We start from the raw sequence: 23,489 nt of genomic DNA, 5'->3' as shown, positions 1-23,489 counted from the left end.
TTTTTTATGTGTCGAACTGTTACGCACACCCCCTGAAACTCTCTTTTTTGATGCCACCTCAGCTCTCTATTCCATTGTGTTTGGTCAGTGTAGCAGCAAAAAGCAGGAGTCTTTTAAAAACAATCTGCCTTTGGCAGACTTTTTTACAGGCAAGTTCTGTCTTGGGCAAGGGAGCTCCTTTGTTTGTTTGTTTTCATGTTGTAAACTGTTCCGTGGCATAAAATAAATCGGGATCCGTTGTGGCTATAGCTTGCAGCCCTGTAAGCTGTGTGATCAGAAGCTTCTTCTGGGGCTTGGACATTGTGGGTAATGGGTCTTCTCATCAGACTTGAAAGAGTATTTTAGGGGTGGGGATCTTCCTCTGATTCAAAAGCACTTCCAAAAGGCCATTGGGTCTCCGGGAATGTGACAGCTTCCTTAGCAGAGCAGCAGAGTGACAGCACAAGCTGGGTTATCTGACGTCTGCCACGAGCCGGACTGAGACTGACCAAAATATTGTGCCATCCCAGCCCCGGGAGTCGGAGGTGAACACGGAGGTATGCCTAGTGCCTGGGTCATTAGTGGTAGATGTTATTAATCTGGAGAGTCTGCATCACCTGTAACAGCAGAAGGTGGTTCCCATTAGTCAGGGAAACAGGGCCTCAGGATAGCAGGTATCCCGAGGCAAGAACAGAGTAGTCCTGTGGAAAAACTGCTGAATATCTGAGTCTGAATACCTAATATCTATGGATGAATGGCTTCAGGATTAGTGTGGGAGCGAGGACTGTGTTCTCCTAGCAGATAAGCGTGCTTTTAGCTGACTGTTGTTGTGAGCTCAAGTGTTTATGTAGCTGAGAAAATTAAATTGGATCGGTGAATTTTTGGTCTGCTTCCTTTTTTCTTATACACCCCCTTATGCTGGAAAATAATTAGAAAAGAAATCCCATTCGTTATTTATGGTGTTTCTATTCTGCATCAGTCAGCCTGCGTGGCTGTTGGCTGGAGCTTGTGATCTCGGGGAGGGATGAGCCTCCTCGCGTGTCCTGCAGCTTCTCTTTCGGTCTCTTTTTCTTTGTCGTGAAAAGTTTGTTAGAAAGATCTGTCCTCAGGAGAATGGGTGGGTAGAGGGGGTCACCCAGGGGAAGGGAAAGATGGGTGGGAAATGTGGTGTCACAGGAAAGAAGAAAATAGGGGGAGGATGACAGTAGAAGAGGAAGGAGGGATGCTGAAGCAATTGGGTGGAACAGGGGGACAGAAATAATTCACTGTGTGATAGGGGAGGCTCTTAACAATGGTTTGCTCTCAGAAAAATGCCAGTTTGGGGAATAGAGGCTTCCAACCTTTAGTTACCATCTCCAAAGTCACTACTTCTGTTCTTGCAGTTTGCTTTGTGTTTGAGCCCAGATGTTGGGTATTTTCCACAGGCTCTTGCGAGGTCTCTAACACAGCAAGGATCCCAAACCAGCCCTGCTTCTTGCTCCTGCTCCATCCTTAGCGCTGGCACTGCTGCTCAGGCAGCCCCACGAGGAGGCAGCTCAGGGAATCTGTCCACAACTGGCAGCCACACGAATATTTGCGTGGCTGAGATGGGGGGGACAGCTGCTCGTGCTGGCAGCAGCACAGGAATATGACAAGATGGAGCAGTCAGCAGTGTGACCTGCCTTTCATGTGGGGTTACAGCCTTTCCAGAGTGGTGGCTTCTGGAAAAAGTAATGTTAGGGTATCAATTGCTTTTCCCCTGTGGGGAGCCGGGCTGTATGTTCCTTTTCATGGATGTAGTTCCGAGGCTTCCTTCAAACACAGGCTGTGCTTAACTGCTGGCGAGGGCATGGGGGAAACGGCGCGGAACCGAAGAGCATTTCTCCATGGCCTGGATCCAGAAAAGCTTGGGTGAAACGGGTGAGTCTGAGCCGTGGCGCTGCTGCTGCTGTGCTAAAATCCTGAGGCGAGCAGACCTGATCAAGATGATATCCCAGTTTAAAAAATAAAAGCAATCATGGGTTTTGGACTATTTTATTTTTTTTAAGTCAACCTCGTGTTAATCGAAACAGAGATTTCCACACTAACACAGCTCTCGGCTCTGTAGGCAATTGTGAGTTCTCTGAAGAAACACTGCACATACCCACCAAAATTACATGCTTAGCTTTGCAGCGAGTTGTGGTGTCTTTTATTAGCAACCGAGGAGTCACATTAATGTCAGTGCATGTGTTCTGATGTGTCCTTAAATGCTCTCCTCTGTTTACTGTGTCTACCTGCCTGTCAAGAGTTGCTTAATCTCTTCTGCAGAGCCGGGTTGTGTTTACTGAAGAAGCCTGGCATGGTTTGTGCTTTTTCTGTAGGGGAGTTGTGCACAAGTGCTGACGTAGAAGCTGAAAATGAAAGGAGCAGGCTGTACTTTTCATGTCAGCAGCAACCTTTCAGGGCTGGCACTTGACGGGTGCTTGGAGATAGAGTTCAGCCCAGAACTCGGTGTATTCATTCATTGTTTGGTATAGAAATGACAGCTTGGCTGTAATTTCCCAAAGTAGCAGAATTTCCAGAATGGTTTTTTGTCTGCCCTTGCTGAGGACAGCCAGAAGACTGAAGACTTTTATATAAGGTCTCATTTTAAGGGGTCAGTGTTAGCTTTTTATATCCCAAACATATGTGATCTTCTGAATCGCTTTCAGAAGGAGCCACAGCTGTGCTAAAAAAGGCTTTTTCTTGTACTCCTGGCTGCTGTAGATAGAAAAACTTCTGCCAGTTTCCCTTTACCCATGAGATAGAAGCTGCCCAAAGGGTATCTTGCTTTTTGGCTTGATGTGAAGATGAAGCTGAGGGTACTGTACAAAGGGGGTTTGTGCTAGTATGAAAAGTCATCCTGGACTGCAGGAAGATAACACTTTTCCACTTGCAAATGCACTTCCAATTGATCTGGGAGCCCCAACACCTTCAGAAATAATTGTATTTTTCTAGGTAGATGACCTGTGCAGAGCTGCTTTTGACTGGCTGAAGCTTGCGGCCCGTTTTGAGAATTCCTGGATTTTCACCGGTTATGCTTTGTTTCCTGCTGCCCTCTAGTGAGCAGTGTGACTCATTTACGGAGCTGCCAACCTTGCCTACTTGGAGTTGATGGGCTGAACACTTTTTTTGTTTTCCCCTGGTGCAGATGTATGCCGTGTAGTGAGCTCAGTCCTGTGGTAGTTGCCTGCCACTGAGAAAAGATGATAACCAGTTCCCAAAGTAGGAGTGTTGGCTGCTCACTGTTTAGTGCATGATTCTTGGCATTATGCGGTTTATCTTGCCAGTAGGTGAAATATTTTTGTCTGGGAATGCCTTCCTATATTTGTCTATTACAATTAGAGCCATACCAGGATCTGAGTCTGTTAGGAGAATGAAGAATCTTTAAAGCTTGGTGGTTATGCTGGTTTTTGCATGCAGCTGTCACTTCTTTGCCTTCCCAAAGTTTCTGTTTTTAGCAACTCACGCTTCTTTCATCCCTGATGCTGGTGTCAGCATCAACTTATTTGTCAAGGTAGGTGATTTGTTTAGCTTAGCAAAAGCAAAGAAGCACCCGTGTTCAAGCAAGAATGGGTACTCATTGATTTATGATTTCTAACCACGTACACTCAAATATAAACAAAATCCTATTTTTTTCTTAAAACTCCACTCTTTTCAATAGAAAACAATGGTGAGAAGTTCCAGATCGTAAATTTTACATAGACCTGGTGATCCTGGGGGGCAGGTGCTCAGCTAATGTGAATTTATCCAGCTCCTCTGAAGTTGTGGCCGTGCCCACAGGTATGGTAACTGGAGCTTGAGTGAGCTTTGAAGGGTTAACTCTGTGGCACGGTTCTGCTGAGCATTGAACGAAGCTGCAAAGTAGAATTCATGCTACGTGACATGAAAGGAATTCAGGGGAACTGCATGACACAAAACGAAGTGCTCAGCACCGCTCTGAAGGTCTCTGCATCTTTTGTAAATGAATTTTTCAGGCTTGTTATATAAAACATCCAGCCAAAAATAAATCCTGGATGGGACAAAGCTGGTGCTTTATTCCGCACAGACTGGAGAAGAAAACTAATCCTATTTTAAGGAGAATTAAAGCACTGTCCTTATAAGTAAGGGAAGAAAAACTGGGGCACGTGACTTGCCTTGCAGATTTCAGTGTCTCAGGGTGCATCTATGTTCTGTGAAAATCAGCTGGTTTTGCTAAACCATTAGTATTTACTTAATTAAAATGTGTGCTGCAGAGGACAGGGGAGGCTCTGTCCTTCCTCTAGGATAACAGAACAGCCCGTCTGTGCACCTCCCTGAGCCAGGTACAGAGAATTGTTCTCTTAAACTTCTGAAGGAAGTTCATTTGGTGCTTGTTTGGCCAGAGAAGGTGAAACAAGTGCAGGGAACAGTAAGTACTCCAACTGAACCAGCAAGGCGTGAGTCAGGTTGTACGTTAGTCCCATTCACCATCGAGAACAAGCTGTGTTTCTGAAGTAGCTTGTAACTCTGGGTTATTTTCCAATTTTAAATGTAAAGAGCACGTGTCACAAAGATGATGTGGGGTGGTTGTGGTGCACTGCGTGATCTAGAGCCCTGATGCTGAGCTGCCAAATGTTTGTACAAGGCAAGGCTTAGGTACTGGATGCACATTTCGGCATCCCTTACGTTACTAAAATATTTGTTTAGTGGTGCTTTTGTTTTCCTGTGTGCAGAAGTGTGTGGGGTTATTGTACTTTTTTTTCAGGCAACATTCACTTCATGGAAATTGCTCTTAAATGCTTCCAAATCCTCATGTGCAAGTTCTGAACCCGCTTGCTGAGAAGACATGAGGTGTCCGTCTGATTGAACAGGCCTCACACGAGTCAAATTTGGATTTATTTAGGTTGGTCCGTTCGAGCTGATGCACAATGGAACAGGCAGCATCTTGAAGACATAAAATACTGGACACGATTGTATGAGAGTGGTCAGAGTGGAGATGCCTTGAGCTGATCCTTGTCTTCAGCAGCAGGTAGCAGTGCAGGCAGAAGGGATCCCATCCCTGCAAGCCTGTAGCTCACCAGGACTCCTGATCTAGGAGCCACAGACACGTCACTGTGTCAGTAGCTCCTGATGAATGGGCCTTCAAGGAATTTGTCTGACTTTTTGTGGACAGCTCACCATGTGGGAGTGGGGCTGTGGGGGAGCACTGGCGGTGTGTCTTTGACTCCCTTGGCTCCCCTGAATCTTCCTACGGGTTGAGAACCAGTGACTGATGGCTGCTGATTCCTTCTCCAAATCATTTGTGGCCTTACAGACATCCTACACTTTCTCTGTAGAATTCTTTACAGGTTAAAGAAGCCCAGTGTATTAGATCTTTATGTCACTGAAAAGTTACCCTGTGACTTCAGCTATCTTTGGTCTGTCCCTTACTGTGTCCTTTCCAGCTTTTCAGTGATCTTCTAGGGACGTGAAGAACTGTGTGCAGTGCAATGTCTGTGGCATGGCTCAGAGCAGCCTGTCAAGGTGCTGGAGTCCTTGCTCTTAGTTCTTCGTACATCGTTTCGCTTGGTGGTTTTACTGCCTCCCTGCTTTGGTAGCTGTGTTAGAGGAAGGAAAGGCTTTCCTTGCAGGGCACTGAGCTGTGCCTGAGTTACTACAGTGGTCTGAAAAACAGACCTTTCTCTTGAAAGGTCTCTTACTGGCTGTAATACAAGCCTAGGAGCTCTGCAGGTAGGTCAGAGTTGCCTTTTTGCTCTTTTCCTGGTCTTTTCACTCACTGCAGTCTGCTCGCATACTTTGCTCTCTCCTTTCCTGCCCTTGTAACATCCCGTGCCTTTGTGCTTTCGCTCCCGTGTCTATTCAGTGCTAAACCACGGTGGTTTTCGCCCGACATTCCTCCATCGTGTGCGCATTGCCATCAACCTGCTGTCATCAAAACAGCATGAAAATATTTACTTTGTCCACCTATAATTAAAGATAAGAAACCCTAAATGTCATCCCCTTCCCCTCTGCCGTGTGCTGGGTCTTCAACTTGATCCTAAGTCAAGCGTTATTGCTGGATATTTATTTTGGGAAACTTCATGGCTTTTATTGGCTTTGCTTCCAAAGCCCTGCTGGCGCAGGTTTCAATGAGATGTTTGCTCAGCACCTGCCTTTGATGTTTGCTGTGCTTGTAGTCCTTGTGTTTTCCGAGGTGCTTTTCTGGTTTTTCCTGGTTGTGAGGCTCTAGGGTCCGGCTTAGGCTTCGAAATGGCAAAAGGAAAATGTGAAGATGGTGTTTTAGTGATTTACAAAGGTCAGGCAGGCCTATGAGCCAGGTTCAGGAAATGAAATGTGCTCCTGCTTCGGAAGCAAGCGCAGGGATTTACTGAATGTCGAGGGAGGAGGGCAACCTGTATCTGTATCAAATGCTACAACAGCAGGCCATTAGTGGTGTGCCTTTCAGAAACGAGGCTGCGTGAGGGCTGTGCCTGCTTTCAGGTCACAACATTGCGAATTTCATGATTATAACGTGTTTGTAGCCTTTCTTAAAGCTCCATCTACTGGAGGCGCGTGACTATGGATGATTTCCTTTGCACTGACAGCAACCTGGCTGTTAACTATGGATGATCTGATTCATAAAGAGGCCATGCAGGGCATATGTGAAGATATATATGTGTGTGTGTGACATATATGAGGTCTCATTAATCTTTTACCAGTTCTGTGGTGTGAGAGGCGACCTGGCTGACCTGCTGCTGCTCCAGCTGTGCTGTCAGTGCCAGACAGAGGCACACAGAGCTGTCTGCACACCTCGGGGACTGGGGGCTCTTCTTTTCATCTCGCCTTGCTCCGTGGCAGTGGCGTAATACTCACTGTGGGCCTTTTCTCCCTTATCTTGATCTAAACTGCCATTGCTTTGATTTCTCTCGTTGCAGCTATCTGTGTTTGTCCGTTGCTGTGACCTAATCCAATTCCAGCTGCAGTAATTTCATTGTGGCAATTGTTACTCAGGTGGCTGCGAGGCGATTTTGTACGTACGTATGCCAATGCGATTTTATCTTCCCAGGCTCCTCACTGAGTCTTAGCTCTTTAAAAAAGGAATTAAATCCTGGACGTAAATGACAGAGAACGAGACGCTGTTCAGTTCTTTATGAATCATTTTCTACCCTCTGAAGTGCAAATGCGGACTTCTTTTGAGATGGAAAATTGTAGGTCAGGAACAGAAACCATCCAAGTGTGGTTTTTACAGAAGAATGAGCAAAGTTTAGGCTGTATAAAGCCTGGGCCTTGCAGCTGTCACTTGTAACCACCGTGCTGCCATTGAATATTGTGGGGGCACAGAAGAGCTTCTAAATAAAAGAAGACCTGAAGAATTCGTATTGACAAAGATCCAGGCTGATACCAGGCCGGGATGGCAGCCAGATGCTCCTGGCTATGCAAAGCTCTAGATTGTAGTGCAGACGTGGCCAAAAAGCTCATCCTTGTTTTGGGTTCCTCCTTAATGGGTGCTGTAAATAGGTTTTTAGCTGAGTGTGTAGTACAGAGATTTTTCTGTGTTGAAGACTTGTTTTTTTTGCAGTTCTACTCAGCTTTTCCAAAATCATTAGATCCGTTCCTTGGAGTCATCAGTGGAGGTCAATCTGTCCTGGAGCAACTGGATACCAGATGTTGGCAGCGGGCTGATGCTGCTGGAAGGAGACAAGCAGTGACTGAACTTAATGGTCCCCTGTAAGATGAAGGTCCGCTTGGGATGGCCGCCCTCCCTACACTGGGCTCCCATCTGAAACGAGCGAGGAATTCCTCTTTGTATCAGATTCCCTTGAATTTTACAAGAGAAATTCCTTGCTTTGCCTCATCTGCTTGATTTTGCCCAGGGACTGTTTTTACTACTTGCTGCTCACTCAGGCAAGGAGAACCATTTCTTCCCGTGGTTAGGATGGAAAGCCCTCTAGCAGAGAGCCTCATCTGCATCCTAGCCTGACTCCATCCCTTCAGCAATATTGTGGCTCTGTGCAGGGATGCTGAAGTATCAATAAAAAGGATATGGGGTGAAAAAAAAGTGTAGAAAAGGAAAGGGAAATAGGAGATTCAAGTGTCTGTGAGGTTGAAGGAGAGGTAGATCCTATGGAAAAGGAGTTTTGTTGTTTAATCTGTCTCTAGGTTTGATTTTTTTTTTTTTAATTTCAAAGCTGAGAAGCTCTAGGAACAATCCTGATGTTCCTGTTGGTCGGGAAGGCCTGGGAAGCAATGGCAGTGATGGAGGGAATATTTCACGCACTGGTGGGTGCTGGCCAGCACTTCCTCTTTCCCTGTCACCTTGGAACACCATTTTAATTGCAGCACATTGCTTTTTCACGGAAGCTGATTAGTGGTGGCATGTTGTTTGGATCCAGCAAGCGCCCTGCCTCTCATCTTGGGACATCTCTGTCCCAGTAAAAGTTGGGCAGGGCTTTTCATGCTGGTATACATCTAAAACAAGAACAATAAAACCAAGTATGTGGGAGCAGCAGGAGATGCCATAGTATAATGACAGCAGCCACAAAACGTGCTGGTGTACACGTGAAAGTTTCCCATCACTTCGGAGCACAAGAGCTGCTGTACAACCGAAACCTTTCCACCAAATCTGTTTTGTTTTCTTCTTCATTGAAGAAAAATGAAAATGCACGCCTTGAATCATCAGGACAGTGAAATAACTGGATGAAGTTCTATGGGAGTGTGACTGCTCCTGTTTCCGTGACACTTCATGAGGTCTTTTCATCTTCATTAGTCTTTTTTGTGGGTCTCCTAAGATGTTGGATCCTTTCTTTTACAATAAAGCTGCTCTGTGCAGCTCGGCGTTACGGTCTTGTTGCAGTGCAGATCCTGCAGAAGTGACCCCAGACGTGTGTGTCTGCGCTGAGCAGCCAGCAAATGGCAGAACACGAAGTGGCTTCGATAACCTCGTTATGTAAAGCCGGCGTTACCATTCCCTGCTGTCTGCAGAGCGTGCTTGGGTCTCTCAGCTTGTCAGCTGCATTGCTCCGTGTGTGGGTGGCCGAGTTCTGCGAGAACGGCTTAAAATCCCAATTTAAATCATGAAGGATGTGTCTGGTTGGGACAGAACAGTCAGAAAGAGCAAATGGCCTTGGAAAACAACGGGAGCCATCCCCAGCCAGCCGGCTGATTCCTCTCGTGTGCCTGGCACAGGTTAGTTTAGGCATTTGGGGGCGCAGTGCAGCTGCATCAGCCTGAAATGCAGCTGTGCCCCCCCGTAAGGATGCTGCAGGGCTTCCAGTTGTCTCTGAGCTTCATGAGACAACATCTTCACTCAGATGCTTCGGGGCGCATCACCTGTGGTCCAGCTGTGAGCAGCATTTGTGCTTTAGAGGGAGATTTAATACTCTAGTCATATGCCTAGATAACAAATGGGACTCCCCAAGTCTCTTTTAAAAGCTGTTGTTTCCATTTCTGTTCTCTTAAACTTACTGTTTTGCTGGAAGTTCCTTTCATTTGTGATTTTCTCTAGTGTGTGCCTCTTTGGGGGATGTGTATCTTACCTGCCCTGCACCCGGCCTCGCTGCTCCTGCTGAGAAGCTTTACCTTCTGCTGCACCCCGTGGAAAGGCAGCGGTTTGCATCGTGCCCCGTGTTTGAGCATGTTTGTGCATGAGTTCCTCCCTCTCTGCCCCTGCTTTTATGTAATCCGTCAGGGTTACTGCTGAGATAGCAAACAGCCTCCCGGAGCTGCATAAATAAATAATCAGGGATGTTCTTTTATTTCCAATTTACAGGGACAGCTTATGTAAGCAACATGTGCCAGAGCACCACGTGCTGAAATATGGATGTCTCTTGAGCTTGTCTGAATGTCGGTGAGATAAGTTATGAGCCTACGTGAAGTACCTGCACGGCCTGGGCACTGAGCTTGTACAGTAATGAAGGCTGTCTCCTCGTTACTGTATTAGCAAGGTTTTTACTTAGTTTTTTTTTTTTTTTTTTTTTTTTTTTTTTTTTTCGTCCAGCCTGGCTTTCTCCTTTTCACTGGGAGGTTTTCGCTGCACCCATCTCCATCATTCAGGCCTTTTCTCAGGCATACGGTGTGACTGGATGCTAGAAAAATGAGCTAGAGGTTTTTGGGGATCGCTGCAGAGTTGTTTCCTGCTCTTTCTCGTGGAGTTTAGTCACTGCCCTTGAATTCTTGTGCAGCTCTTAATGGCTCCTTGCGTCTACTGCAGCTTGCGCCACGTGGGTCAGGTCCAGATGAATACTCCTAAAGCCTCACAGCTCCGGCACCTATCACAAAAATAAATGGCATAAGTGGGCAGTCTGGCACTGGATTTAAACTTGCTCTGTGTGACTTAATCTGGGCTTTTTTTTTTTTTTTTTGCCTGTTTCTCTGTTTTGCTTAACTGAGCTCATTGGTGTGCAGCTGACGAGACTGCAGCATAAAAGCACACCAAATAGTGACTCAGAACCCTTTAGGAGCAGACTGTGAGTACAAAATATAGCACACTTTCATCATCCACAATATTTTTTTTTTTTTAAACAAACCAGCGTAGCCCTGTGATTCAGCATCAGTGTGGGTTATAGGCCATGAATTTTTATCCTGGAGCCCTCCTGCCTCCATTGCTTCCTTCATTTCATCACAGCTCCCTTCCGTGGTGTTACTTGCTGGGGATTTTCACAGTAGCTAAGTTCCTCAGCTAGCTTACGCATGCACATATATCCGTCTATAAAATCTCCTCCGCAGACAGATGGAAGGCTGTCAGGCTGAGCAGTGCTTCTGTGTTTACAGTGAGCCTCCACACTGAGGTTATATGTGAAGAGCAGCAGGCAGCTGGTTATTTACTGCCGTAATAAGCACAGGCAAGCAAACGACAATATTTTGTGCTACGTGCTGCTTGCTGTTCTTTTCAGCACGTTGAAGGACTTGTAGCTGTGCTCTGGTGTTCGTTGGTGGGCAGAGGTAAGTGGAGGTTTCATTTTTCCAGGTTGACTGTTAGGAAAATAGCGTTCCCTGTGTTCTACAGATCATCTTATTCCAAAAGTTAATTGGGTTTGCCACAAAAATAGGAGGTCCTACCTTTGGACAACAGCCTGCTGATACTTGATAGGAAAAGTTTTTTGGTTATAATTCAAGAAGACAAGACAAAAGGAACCAGAAAAAAGTACAGGAAAACAGGTACACTAACATCTTCTAGATGAATCGAGGCTCTGGCAGTGTCCTAGTGATCCATTCTGTATGTATAAATCTATCTCAAAGAATTATGCAAAACTTGTATGGAAGAAAAAAATAAGTCCGGAGAATAGTAATGATCTAGAGAAGTATCTGCATGCTTAGAAGATGTGGAAAAGGAAAGACAGTAAAATCAATCTTAAGCTTTTTCTTACCCAGCAGGTGATTAGATGACAAAACTCAGTGCTACGGGAAGTCATCGAGGCTCAGAGCTTGCTAATGTTAAGAAAGGGGATTATCCTCTGATTTGGGTAATAAGAATGATCGAAGTCAAATAGTTCTTGCTGACACAAACATTGCTGAGATATTGAATACCTGATGTGGCGTTTCACAGCCTGTTCTAATCGCTGCCTGGCTGGAGGTGCCAGGTCCCACACACGTATCCCCATCACCACATCGCCCTGCTGCCACCCAGCACACGTGGAGGAGCCATCCTGGACTAGAAACACTTGTGATCTCATCTTGCCTGGCAAAAAACTTCTTCCTTGTCCCTTTAGAAAGGAGGAAGAGAGATTCTGATTGTGCAGATGGCAAAGCTGATGCCAGTGTTTTAATGGGTACAACTCTTGCCTTCAGCAGTGCCATTAATTCCTGGGATAACCTGCCCAGAAGCAGGAGGGAAGCTGAAGGAAAGGGATTGTTGGAGTAGAGAAGCAGGCCGTAATGCATTGACCCAGTGCCTAGCCCCAAGACTTTTTGTGCTCTCCATGGTATTAACTTGTTCTGAGTTTTGCAATTAAAAAAAATGTTTTGCATAAAGACTGCAGAGAAATCTGTCATCTGCACTCCTGGTCATGGTGTGGCACAAGTGAGGTCCACTTCATGGCGTCTTCTCGTTCAGTTGTAATTTCTTGAAGAGGTGAGCTTTCTGCTCAAGTGCTGAATTGAAGCAGAGCCTGATTTACAAATCCACCATCTGCAGTCCCTGCTGAATTTCACGTTGCTCTACATTGCTTTTCCTCCGGATGTCTAATGAGGTTATTCCGAGGTTAATTTTTCTCCTGATGCAGCTTTAATTAAAACGTAATGAAAGCAGCAGAAGATGCGAAATAAAATAGTTCGTGAAAATCCAGTTCGCGCTGCACCAGTGCTGTGTGGTAGGATGTTTGTTATTGGGGTTAATTATTATTTTATAGGAGGCACTTGTCTAATAGCATGTGCGAGGGTGTGAATCATCCGCAGAACCGGTGGCAGCATTCCAGGAGTGAGGTTGGCTCGAGTGGCTGAGTCACCAAGTTTGCGCCAGTGGGTTTCATTCCTGCGTTAGGTTGGGTGTGAGGAAATATTGGTACTCCTCAGCCCAGCAGTCTGGGAATATAAAAGAACCTGGTTTTGTACTATCCTACTTTGCTATTAGCTCTGAACAGTCTGCTCTGACTCTTCATTTTCTTTTTCCTCTTAAAAAGGAGGAATCGTTCTTTCGCAGAGGGTGAAAGCAAAAATGAGGCTGCAAGTTGGATCTCACATTCAGAATGGAAGCACCCTGCTCTGTAATTAACGGCTGGGAAGGTCATACCCACACGGATGAGATAAGCCACGTGGGGAAAGAGGGCGAACACGCGTTGTTGGCAAATGCGCTTCTTCACACAGCAAACAAAATGCTGTTTTTGCCTCTGCTCTTCCCACACGCACGAAATACTCATTTGCTTAAATTCTTGATGGCTTCTCTCACGTTAACAATACCTGGCAGTGAAACCTTCCTAGATGAACCTTCCTGACTGATCATGGATTAGTCAACTGCTCTCTCTCTGTCCACCATGCTGAAGAGTTGGTCATAGACTGAGATGATACAAAATCCTATGGTATATAGGCAGTAGTCCACCTTCAATCCATCACATGGTTGGTTTTAATCCTTTGAACTAGTAACCCACTTCGTTACGTTCTTAGTTTTCCAAAATTGTCCTCCCTGGAGCATAGAACCAACCCACTGTGCTGTTTGTAGATGCCAGTATCTGACTATGTTCTCATTGAAGTGTTGCAATCTGCCCTTCCTGGGGTCATAGCAATGGTTTGTACACAAAAAACAACAAAAAGGCAAACCAGTCTGGCTATTTCTTATGAACAAGGTGGTTTTAGAAAGAAATCCTTCTCAAAGGATCTATCAGGAGCCCTTGCTGCCAGTTCATCTCATCTCAGCTGTGCACTAAAAACAGAATTTGCCTTTCCAAAGTGGTACTAAATGAATGCACTGGTCAGATTTAGACACAAATTCTCCTTAGAGCTGAGCCACAGAAAAGAACATAGCGTTACAGAGCTGAACTGCTTGGAGCTAGGGGGAAATTTGGCCTCCTTATAAATATTATAATTCCATGTGCTTTAAGATCCTGTTCATCTCGATGCTTCTGTGGTCTTGGAGTAGATATTAGGAAGACCTGAGTGGTCCCAAGGCCATGGGGTGGGCAAATCTGAGAGAAGACAAGAAGCTTGCTTTGGTTCAGCAGCCTCTGTGAGCAGATTTAGTCTGAGTCTTTCAAGCTCCTTGAAACCCTGCCAGGCAGTAGCTGGGCCCTCCCTTCACCTCTCAAAGAGACCTCCCTAGTTTTTCTCAGCCAGCAAGGTGCTGGCTTGCTGCAGGAATCTGCTTCTCTCCCTTGACTATTGCATGAGACAGTCAGTGAGCTTCATGCCTGCTCTGAAAGCTGTTATATTGGGTAATGCGTCTGGGGTTTTCCTTCTGTAAGGTGCTGTTTGCTGGTAACTTGAAAACAGGTTGGTTGTGCTCCTCTCGGAGGAGCAAACGTGTTTCCTTTGGATTTTACTTCTCTTCTGGACACAATAGTGTCCCTGATTGCTCGTGCTTTAGAGTTATACTCCCTGTGCATTAGCTCCAGTATTGTTTCCACCTGTGATGAAAGAGCAAGCACCGGAGCAGAAAGCAGAGCCCGTCATCTTCAGGGACCAGACAAGCACTTGAACTTGGGTGAGCAGTGCAGGCACTCTACTTGGACAGCTTGCCAAAGGTGTGTTACCTGCCAGGCTTTCTCTCTGTGCCTTCAGAAATGCTGTGAGAATAAATGCTGTAGGGATCATAAAGTGTGCGTGGTTGGGATTATGAATGCATTAACACAATATTCCAGATGCTCACCTGTCTAGAACACGTTCCTTGGAGTCTGGTTGTTCTGGAGAAACGCACCTGGAAGGGCATTTTGTGTTTGCCTCTGCTTTCAGCAAGCCTTGGCTCTGGGAGTAAGGCTGTGGCAGCACGAGGAGCCAAAATGGGAAAGGAGATGGTGTGCTGAGGAGCATCCTTCGTTTCTGCTTCTTCTCAAGGTTGGACTACGACTGTGGATCCGGGTGCTGCTCGGTCTTGCTGGGTATGTTGTTACCATTACTGTGTGCATTGCAGAAAATAACTCATTAGACAGGAGCCAAACTCTTCATGGACCTTAAATGGTATCTAGAACCACAGCTGGTTGTCAATAACTCAGTAAAACTCGAGTGTAATGGTCTCTGCCTCTTCTTGCAGCTGTTAACAAATTAGAGAAGAGGTTAATATCTTCAGTTCTGCATCTGTTACAGCATCATCTGTATGACTATGTTGATTTAAATCCTTACTTTGTTCTTTTCTATAATACTTCACACAAAACTATCTTTGTTGCCCTCTGGGAGCGTTTGCAGGAACATCTCTGGTTTCACTAACGTTCACGTGAGTTATTCCCTGAAGCTCAGTGTAATCTGTGAAAAATATCGCTGTCCCAAATGGGCATTGGTGCACGTTAAGTCCTGCTTAAAGGCAAAAAAAAACCACAACACCCTAAGACAAAGGAGATGCAGTAAACCATCTGTTGTACGTTAGCTGCACCTTGATGCAAAGAGCACTCTGGGGGCTGGGGGCCATGCTGTGCAAGTGCTGGTGGCTTCATTTTGCACAGTGTCTTAGTCTGTGGATGCCTCCCCAAATCCTATATCTCAGTACCCATTGGAGAAGACTTGATGTGGATGATGTAGTCGTTCTGTGGATGAATTTGGATAAATCAAACCTGCTGAGCTTTTCCAGTGTGCAGCTCCAGGCGGGGAGGTGTGGGTATGGGTGCTTGGGGGAGAGCTGGAGCCTTTCCTTGGAGATTTCTCTGCTTTTATGGAGACTCTGCTTGCAATTCTGCTTTTTTCCTTCATAGTTAAATCTTGGGTTGAGTACGGCAAGCCTCTTGGCTGGGGGGGAGCAGTGTCAAAGCCAGACAAGCAACCCTGAGCCACTCCAGAGGTCCATGGTGAAAAGGGTGCTGGTGAAGGCTGGCAGGATGCCTGCCTCCCAGCCTTGCCCTAGGTGAAATGCAGCACAAAGAGTGCACCGAGAGGAGGAACATCTCGGCACAGTCAAGGTCAGAGTGGTGGCAACACCAAGGGGAAGAAAAGGCTCTGCCAGACAGCGTGAGCACGACAGCGAGCCAGCTTCTTGGATTCCAGCTAAGTCACTCGTGGTGAGGCAGGTGATCCCAGGAGGGCATTTGGGGCGCTGCTCTGGATGCTCCAATTTGCAGCTCCAACACCTTGAGCTGTGTCCTGACTTTATGCTGGCCTCTGCCTCTCCTCACCTTCTTGGCTGCAGCTCTTCAGCCTGCGGTCTGTTCTGCTGGTGCCTCTGATTCACACTCGTTGCACGATGACGCTGCACTCTCCTCCTCTCCCCTGTTGCCCCAGAGCACGTGGAGAGTTGGGTATCGGTGCCGCAGCCTGCAGGGATCTTGGGAAGCAGCCTTGGAAAAGTTGCTGTGCAGATGCTGGCGTCTTGCTAAACACTTTTTCCAAGTCTGTGGGTTTACAGCAGCATCTTGCTACCTGGCTGCTCTGCTCGTCGGGTAACATTGCAGAATGAAACAGCACAATAGCTGGGAGAGAGCATTTTAATGAAATACCTCTTAGCTTGTTTCCAGTTAAAATTAAAACCCAAAACTTTAAAAATATTCTTTCATATTTGCTCAGTAATCTGCTCATCTGTTCCTTAATCTTTTTAATATTAAAAAAAAAAAAAAAAGGTGAATGTGGTCTTTTTTTTTTCTTTTAAAGGAAATTAAATTGTTTTCAGCTTGGGAGCTTCCATTCAGCTCAGTCTGCAGCCTCCCCCTCCAGCATCACAAGATCCTGATACGGGGCTGTAATTGAGTTTTGCATTCTGGCTGAGCAGAGTTCATCTCAAAACCTGAAATCTAGGCAAAAAAATAATTTGTGCAGATGGCCTTCATAAAACAAAGGCAGATTAAATCTGGAGCTGTCACAGGATTGCTCTTACAGATGCATCTGCTGCAAAATAATTACCTCCTGAGCCCAGTAAGTTAATCAGCCTCTTTTGTTTGTGTCTGCAGTGAAAAACAATTAAAAGCTCAACTCCTATTTTTTCAGGTAAACTTACAGGTTCTCTGATCGTTAGGGGTAATTAAATTTATTTTGCTGTGTATCACGGTCCAAAGTGTTCCTGTTGGCCAGCGAGCTGTCTGTAATATAATTTACCTGCAGCCAGGATGTGATTTCTTTTCAATCACCTTTTTTACCTTGGGCTGTTTTTTGGCTAAAGAGTACAAAATCCTTTTGTCTCCCTTCATGTAAATTACGTTTCAAAAGCTCAGGGCTTCTGTCAAAACACACGAGCTGCTGTTATTTGCATGCATTTCCAATCTTATTTGAATGCATGGTCCGGGACAGGACGGGAAGTCCCGTAAAGGGGAAGTGCATTGAGCTGGGCAAGGCTTTCTCTTTGAGAGGAGAAATAAGTGATATTTAATTTCCCTTGCGTTTTCGTGTGGTTTGGCTATTCCCTGCCCTTCAACACCCTTCTCGCTCCCCAGTGTGTTTTGCAAAGCCCTTCGGTAGGGTTCAGGACCTCCCTGTGGTTTGCTGGGAGGTAAATCCCCCCTCTCCTTGCTGAAATGACTTGTGCAGGGTGGCTGCTGGCAGGTCTGGAGAGCGATCACCTCCTCCCTCATGGTTCAGAGCAGCAGAGCCGGCTTCCTCCCCGGGTCACAGGTGCTATGGAGGGCACAAATGGGTGCTGTGCTGAGCCTGCTTTCTGCCCCAAAATTCTCCTTGAAGCATGCACCAAGACCTTTTAAACTCATCCTATAGTGCGTGGCTGCGATGTTGCAGTCGTGCTTAAAAAAGAACAGGATCACACCCTGTGGTTAACCCTGTGTGCCTTGTTCAGGATGGCTTCACCGTTAGCTTTTTGTGCTCTGTTTGGGCCTTCGTGTTGGCATTCGGTCGCAGGTGCTGCTGTCCCTGAAATGCACCATTATTTATCTCCACCTGAGTTCCTTCATTTCTGAATTCTTTCAGGTCTGTGTGACAGCAGGCTGACTTCTTTTTTATTGCAAAGAATGAGCATCAGTTCCTGTGAGGGGGGCACTGAGGGCACACCAGAGCCTTTGTGCAGACAGACAGGTACTTGTTTTATTTTAATTCTCAGTGACCTTCATCATATCCTGATTCAATTGCTCACTCAAGGACTCCAGCCTTTTCCAGGCCTTGAACACATTAAACGTTGTTCCAGCTACAGGAAGCTTTAGATGTACCTGCTGGTGGCTTAAAAGACCCAATTAACCTTCAGCAGTGAATGTGACCAAGAGGATGTGACCAGAACCATGTGCGAGGGGAAAGTAGGTTTGTTTGTAGAGTGGAGGAAAAGCCTTGTAGGGCTGTGATCTTACAGGTTTTAAAACTTCGGAGCTGAGGACCCTGTAGAAATCAATTTTATTTTCTGACAGTTGTTCATTATTTAGTTCTGTTAATGGGAAATGCACCTGCTCACCTTGGTTGTACATTAATAATGTCCACATCCAAGTCATTTTAGGATATGAACATCTTCTGGCATGCTTCATCCTTGTAGCTACACCTCTTTTAAGGGATGGAAGCATCCATACACTGTGGAAATGTCCTCCTGCATGGGGGCACCAAGGCTATTGGGATGACTTAGGAGAAAATCACTGAGAAAGGAAGCAGGTTGTCAAGGTAGCAGAATGCAAATTTGTTGGTTACATCCTTAGTCTCCTCAAGTTGTCCACACTTGGCTCTAAAACAAGCATTAGGTAGCCTTTGAAGACCAATTTCAAAACTTGGGTTGAAAATGCTCACTGAAACCTTTTGTTTCAGAATTCCCTGCTTTGTTTATAAATAAAACAGATGTATTTACTGCAATTACAGAACCCAATCTGTTTGAATTATGCTTTCTTTGGGGCATTTAAAACAGGATTCTTAAGCTGATCATAATGTTGGGGGTAAAAATTCATCTGACCATACAGATCTATGATTTTATTTTCATTTCTATTTGGACTGTCAAATCCCACCCCACCAACAAATCTCCAGTAAGAACCAGGAGCCTTTAGCTTACATTAGAACACAACTGTCAGCAATTCCTGCCTAGATTAAAAAAATTAAATACTGATAAGCTTGAAATTTTATTGGAAAAAATGAATCTACCTTCACTGTTAAGGATATGCTTTATATCATACATGCCATATGTGTTCAATTTTATCATTTGATAGAAATATCCATTTAAAAAAAAAAAAAAAAGAGAACAACTTTGAGCAAGACCATCATATTGAAGGAATTTGTTCTTTCTAAACCAATCCCCATCACTTATCCAAGGACAATCTGTTTTGGGATTCCTGGTGCAGAAAGCTGGTCGCATGCCCAGATTTCAGGGTTGTTCTTACTCTGTGCGTTGTCTTTAGGAACAGCATCTTTATGCATTTAACACCTGCACTGCAGCCGCTGGTTGCCTGGACTCAAAAACACTCTAGAGAGCTGCTTTTATGTGTTGATTGCCTGTTTGTTCAGCTTTACTCATGTTTATTTTAATCAATTCTATTTTTTTTTATATCTTTTCTCCCCTCTGATACACTTTCGGAGGGAGGAATTGCTGCATGTGGAGACTCGAGTCCTCATTTAGATGACAGAAGAGCATTAGGAATTACCGAATGCCCCAGTAATGTTGGTTTAAAGTGACATTTGAAATGACAAAACAGGCAATTTGGAGATTCGGACCAATACACCACAAATTCTGAACTCCCTGGTGTTTCCCTTTATCTTGTCTGTTTCTGCAATCCTTTGAGCCCATGTTCGGAGAAGAAATTCTAAGCAAACACAGTCGTAATTCATGTATTTTTTTCCTACCTTGTTACTTGTATGATTCTTTTGAATAAAGTAGCTGTTTTCAGCTAAGCAAGCCCATGGTCCGAGGTGAGTGAAAAATGTTATCTTTATTAAAGGATAAAACGAATTATCCTGCTTTGCTTTGGCTTATCTGTCCTTTTATTCATGTGGTTTTGCAGGAATTAATTTCTTGCTCACAGGTAATTGTGTCAATATTTTTAAACTACGTGCAGTAACGCAAGACGTAAACGTTCCTGGACACCCTTTGTGTCACTTACACATTGGTGTTGTAAGCGTGGTGGAAAAAAATCAGCGTGTGGTTGCAGTAACTATCAGTAACCACAGTTCGTCAGTAGTTGAAGGTGTTACTGAGGAGCTGCCCAAAAGTGGTAACACACAGCATCAGGCTCTTGCCTTGGTGCTCACTGTACTATGGGAAATGTGGGTTTCCCCCTTTTTTTTTCTTTTTAAACAAGACCTGGGCTCTCACTGACCTTCGTAGTTTACACAGAATTGTGTCCGGGAGTAATGGAGGTGAAATACTTGGTTTGGGGCAGAATTGAGAGGTGTGAGTGCTCCTGGCTAAGGAATTCACTTAAAAAGCAGGTCTGCTAGGCTGGGGAGCCAGCTAAAGGGATGCAAACATACCTGAAGCCATCAAAAAGCTTTTACTGTTTGGTCTTAGAGGGCAAAGCTGGGTTGAAGCAGGGAAATGCCAAACCTTCCTCATGGCTGGCTGAGAGGACAAGTGAGAAAATAGCCGAGTCGACTGCCGTAGTTGTTTGCTAAGTGACTTCTCTCCCTTTCCTCCTTTTTAAAGTCATGCTGTTTTTAAAGACTTTCTCCCTTGTGCCCTGTCCCTCTGTCTTTTCAACCCCTTCAGAGCCTCGTGGATGCCCACAGCTACGACACTGCCTGAGACGTGAGGTCTGACAGTTGAGGGCAGCTCATTAAGGGCCCAAAGATTCACTCCTGATGTATTTCTTATGTGATAACCACTTCCAATTTCGGGTTTCAGGTGCTCGGCTTTGCAGCAGCACAGCAATTCCTGCAGAAAGCCGACTGATTAAATGGCAAAACACTTCTGTTCAAAACCTAATTTTCTATCGAGCTGCTGCTGATGGAAGAGCTTTTCAGTGATTCCCCAAGCGCCATGCAGATAATTAAGAAGAAGCCCTTGTGGTTCTTAAGCCTCCAGCATTTGTGAATGGTCTGTAAATGTGCCCATCACTCTAGGCCAACAGTCTCTTTGCTCATTACTTGCTTTCCTGTAATATTGCAGGAGAACTAGATGGCTCCAATGTTTATTCAGTGTACTTTCAAACTGGCAAGCCAAAATGCCCCAGACTAGTGATGAACAAATACCTCCAAGTTATTAAACTTGTATATCTTGCTTGCTTTTCATTGTACTCTGAAATTGCATTTTCTGTCTCTTGAAAATTTCCTTGATGACTGCTTGATCTATCTGATTCTCTGCTTTCTTCGATATGAGGATGTTTCATTTATTAGCCTGTGGAAAGCTCATAGATGGAGATGGTTATCTTGCTTCCATACTGACAAAACCTTGTGTTCTTGTTTTCGAGTGGTCTTTTTTTTAATAATTTTGATCAATATGTGATGCACAAACTTTTTCTGGCAAGGGAAAAAAAAACAGCCCTGAGCTGTGTGGTTCCACATCCCACCTGGCCAGGCTGGGAAGAGGACAGACCTGTAGCTCTGTTCTTCCATTGCCAAGGTGCTCTGGGGCTGGCTTCGTCTGTACATAGCCTTCTCCATGCACACAGCTACATCAGGCCTGTGGAGAGGCTGGGAAAATGCCTCCCTCTACATTCAAACCTTCACCAAAGTTTGAGTAGATTCCTTTGACTTTGTATGTGCAATTTGTCTGCTTTTTAAGATGATTTCTTTGTGCTTTTTTTTTCCCTACGTTTGCTTTTAAAAGAAGGGCTTTGCCTGACTTACGCCGTGTTTTCAGGACCATAACAAAGAGAAGAAACATGGTTTTAAAACTCATCTTACTGTAAGTAGCTTCAGGAAACCTACACCTCTGCCATGTTCCTCTGTTCTTAGTGAAGATCAGTCCCGACAGGAGGCAGAAAACTTTGACCTGAGGAGAGGCAGACTGCATATGCAGTCTGTTTCTTTCACACCTAGAGAGAATTACTCTATTTCTTTCACACCTAGAGAGAATAAGTCCGTCTGTAAACAACTCTTTTGCTATGCCCACATGAACTCGTTTGGCCTTAGGCAAAGGCAAAAGGTGAGGACTTCCAAATCTGAGAGCCCAAAGGCTGTTTTTCTGCTGTACAGGGGTCTGCTGCTGTAGCTAGTAGTGTTGAAGTTGAGATGGCATAACTGTGTTCAAAACAGCTGAGGTCTCTCTGGCTTCTTTTAAATTTGTAAGATCATCTGCGTGCTCAGCACTTCTGACAATCAATCCACGGATTTGGGATCTGAACCGAAATAAGTTGGCAGAAAGCTGAACAAACGGTTAAAAAAAAGGGTGGGGGGGTAAAGAATTTACATTCAAGTTGGGCTTTGCCTTCATCTGCCTTATTTGACTCAGTTTTCAATTGCCACTGTTCCTTAAAGGTCTTTCTGTTTCCCACAGCACCAATTTCTCAGGTGCCCTGTGGTACCTGGGCATCATTTCTGTGTCAGGATTCAGGCCTCCAGGTCTAAGGCCTCCTGTGAAGATGGGTAATGGTAGCATTATACGATAATCCATCTCTTAGTCTCACAAAACATGCGCAGAGAGTACAATTTTAACCACATTTCAAGAGGGATGATTGAAAATACCTCACTCTGCAGTATTGTTTAGGTCTAAAAACTGCCATTTTGGATAAAAAATGGATTCTCAAGTTGTTTTTGTCCAGAGCTAAGTGTAGCAGGTTGGAAGCAGAGCTGAAACATGTGTGAATCTCTGCAATGTGAATTATGTGTATGTTTGTGGGTGCTAGTGTTGTAATGAACTGGACTTTGAAGTGTTAGAATGACAGAGGAAGGCACTGTACCCAGAACAATTTCCACCCGTCTCCTTTTCCAAGTTCACACGGTTTGTAAATAAGGCAAACCTGCTGAATTTTTATAACGGTGTGGTCTTCTCTTCTGTCCTTCTCCCTGAAGACACACCGTAGTGATAGGTTCTCCCTCTTCTATTTTATCTGTATGAACAGTATTGTATTCTCGTTTTTTTTTGTTTTTTTTGTTTTTTTTCCTAGGCAAACTGTCACGCATATCACTTCGCAATGAGATGCAGAGGGTAGATTTTTATTTCCAGTGATGTTGAAACTTGAGCTATTGATCGCCAGCGAGAGCCGTCTGCTTGTTCCTCTTCTTGCCAACGGCATCAGCTGAGCGTTGTTGGCTCCTCTCGAGTGCTGAGAACGTGTGACTGTGAATGAAAGACGAAGAATTTAATATATCAGGGAGGGATATTGCTTTGGGTTTTGTTTTTAATTCTTAGAGCTGCAGTGATACTGCATTACTCAGTCAGACTTGTACTCTGGAGTTGCTTCCTGTCATTGGCAGTGGCCATTGCTGAATATTTCAGGATAAGAGGTAGTTTTCCTCTCTTCATTTCATCCCCATTCTCCAAAATGGGAGTCTGCAATATAAAATATGCTGCCCATTGGGCCCCATTCTTGCCTCTAACAAAGGATTTGCTAAAGCCCCAAAGAATGGGATTTAATAATTCTGCCAGAATTTTTTTTTGCTACACTTGCCTATGATCATCCAGATAAATAATCAACTTCTCTTTTAATCTAAGCTCTCAGCTTCATCAGTTCTGCATGGCAACATCTAGAGAGTACATGTAAGTGCACTATCTTCCCTTTATTATTTTCCTCATCTTTCACCTTGGAACTGTGAAAAATGTTGTCTTTGATGCGTCCTTTTTTTGTCTCTGTGAGACATCTCCTCAGATGACTCAGGTTCCCCAGGGACTTGCTCACCTCTCAGCCAAAGAGGTGGGCACAGCAAATCTCTCTCCTGATTCTGGAGTTGGCTAGCTGGTAACCAAACCCAGGGGCTGAATAAAAATCCCTTCCCTCTCAGTTAATTAGGGTTCTTTGAAAAATTCTTATGTCAGAAAGCGAACAGTTCATGAAGGGCTTCTAGAGTCAGCTGGAAAAAGAGAATAGACGAGACCAGAATTTATAATCTTTAGGCAGGAAGAAAAAAAAAACGAAGGGAAACAACTCCATTCGCTTCAGCTGTATGATGTGAGTAAGTGAGAAAGCTCCTTCAGGAACCATAAAGCTCAAACGCCAGTTTTC

At 44.9% G+C, this 23,489-nt stretch overlaps 1 protein-coding gene across 9 annotated transcripts in view; it reads left to right on the top strand.

Annotated features, from left to right (window-relative positions):
• Positions 1-23,489, top strand: part of SHLD1 (shieldin complex subunit 1) — a 50,802-nt gene that overhangs the window by 5,146 nt on the left and 22,167 nt on the right. For 7 of the 9 annotated variants that reach the window (XR_011808020.1, XR_011808017.1, XR_011808018.1 and 4 more), the window contains exon 4: positions 17,398-17,502. The exons of the other annotated variants lie outside the window; for them this stretch is intronic. Coding sequence is in view for 4 of the 7 variants with exons in the window: in XM_072035338.1 (XP_071891439.1) it covers positions 17,398-17,502 (105 nt within the window). In the remaining 3 variants the exon portion in view is untranslated. The remainder of the gene's footprint in view (positions 1-17,397; positions 17,503-23,489) is intronic. 9 annotated transcript variants of the gene reach the window in all.

The sequence above is a fragment of the Anas platyrhynchos genome, chromosome 3 (assembly GCF_047663525.1).
Source record: "Anas platyrhynchos isolate ZD024472 breed Pekin duck chromosome 3, IASCAAS_PekinDuck_T2T, whole genome shotgun sequence".
Lineage (NCBI taxonomy): Eukaryota > Metazoa > Chordata > Aves > Anseriformes > Anatidae > Anas > Anas platyrhynchos.
The sequence above is the reverse complement of the archived record's forward strand: the minus strand, read 5'-3'. Positions and strand labels throughout refer to the sequence as shown.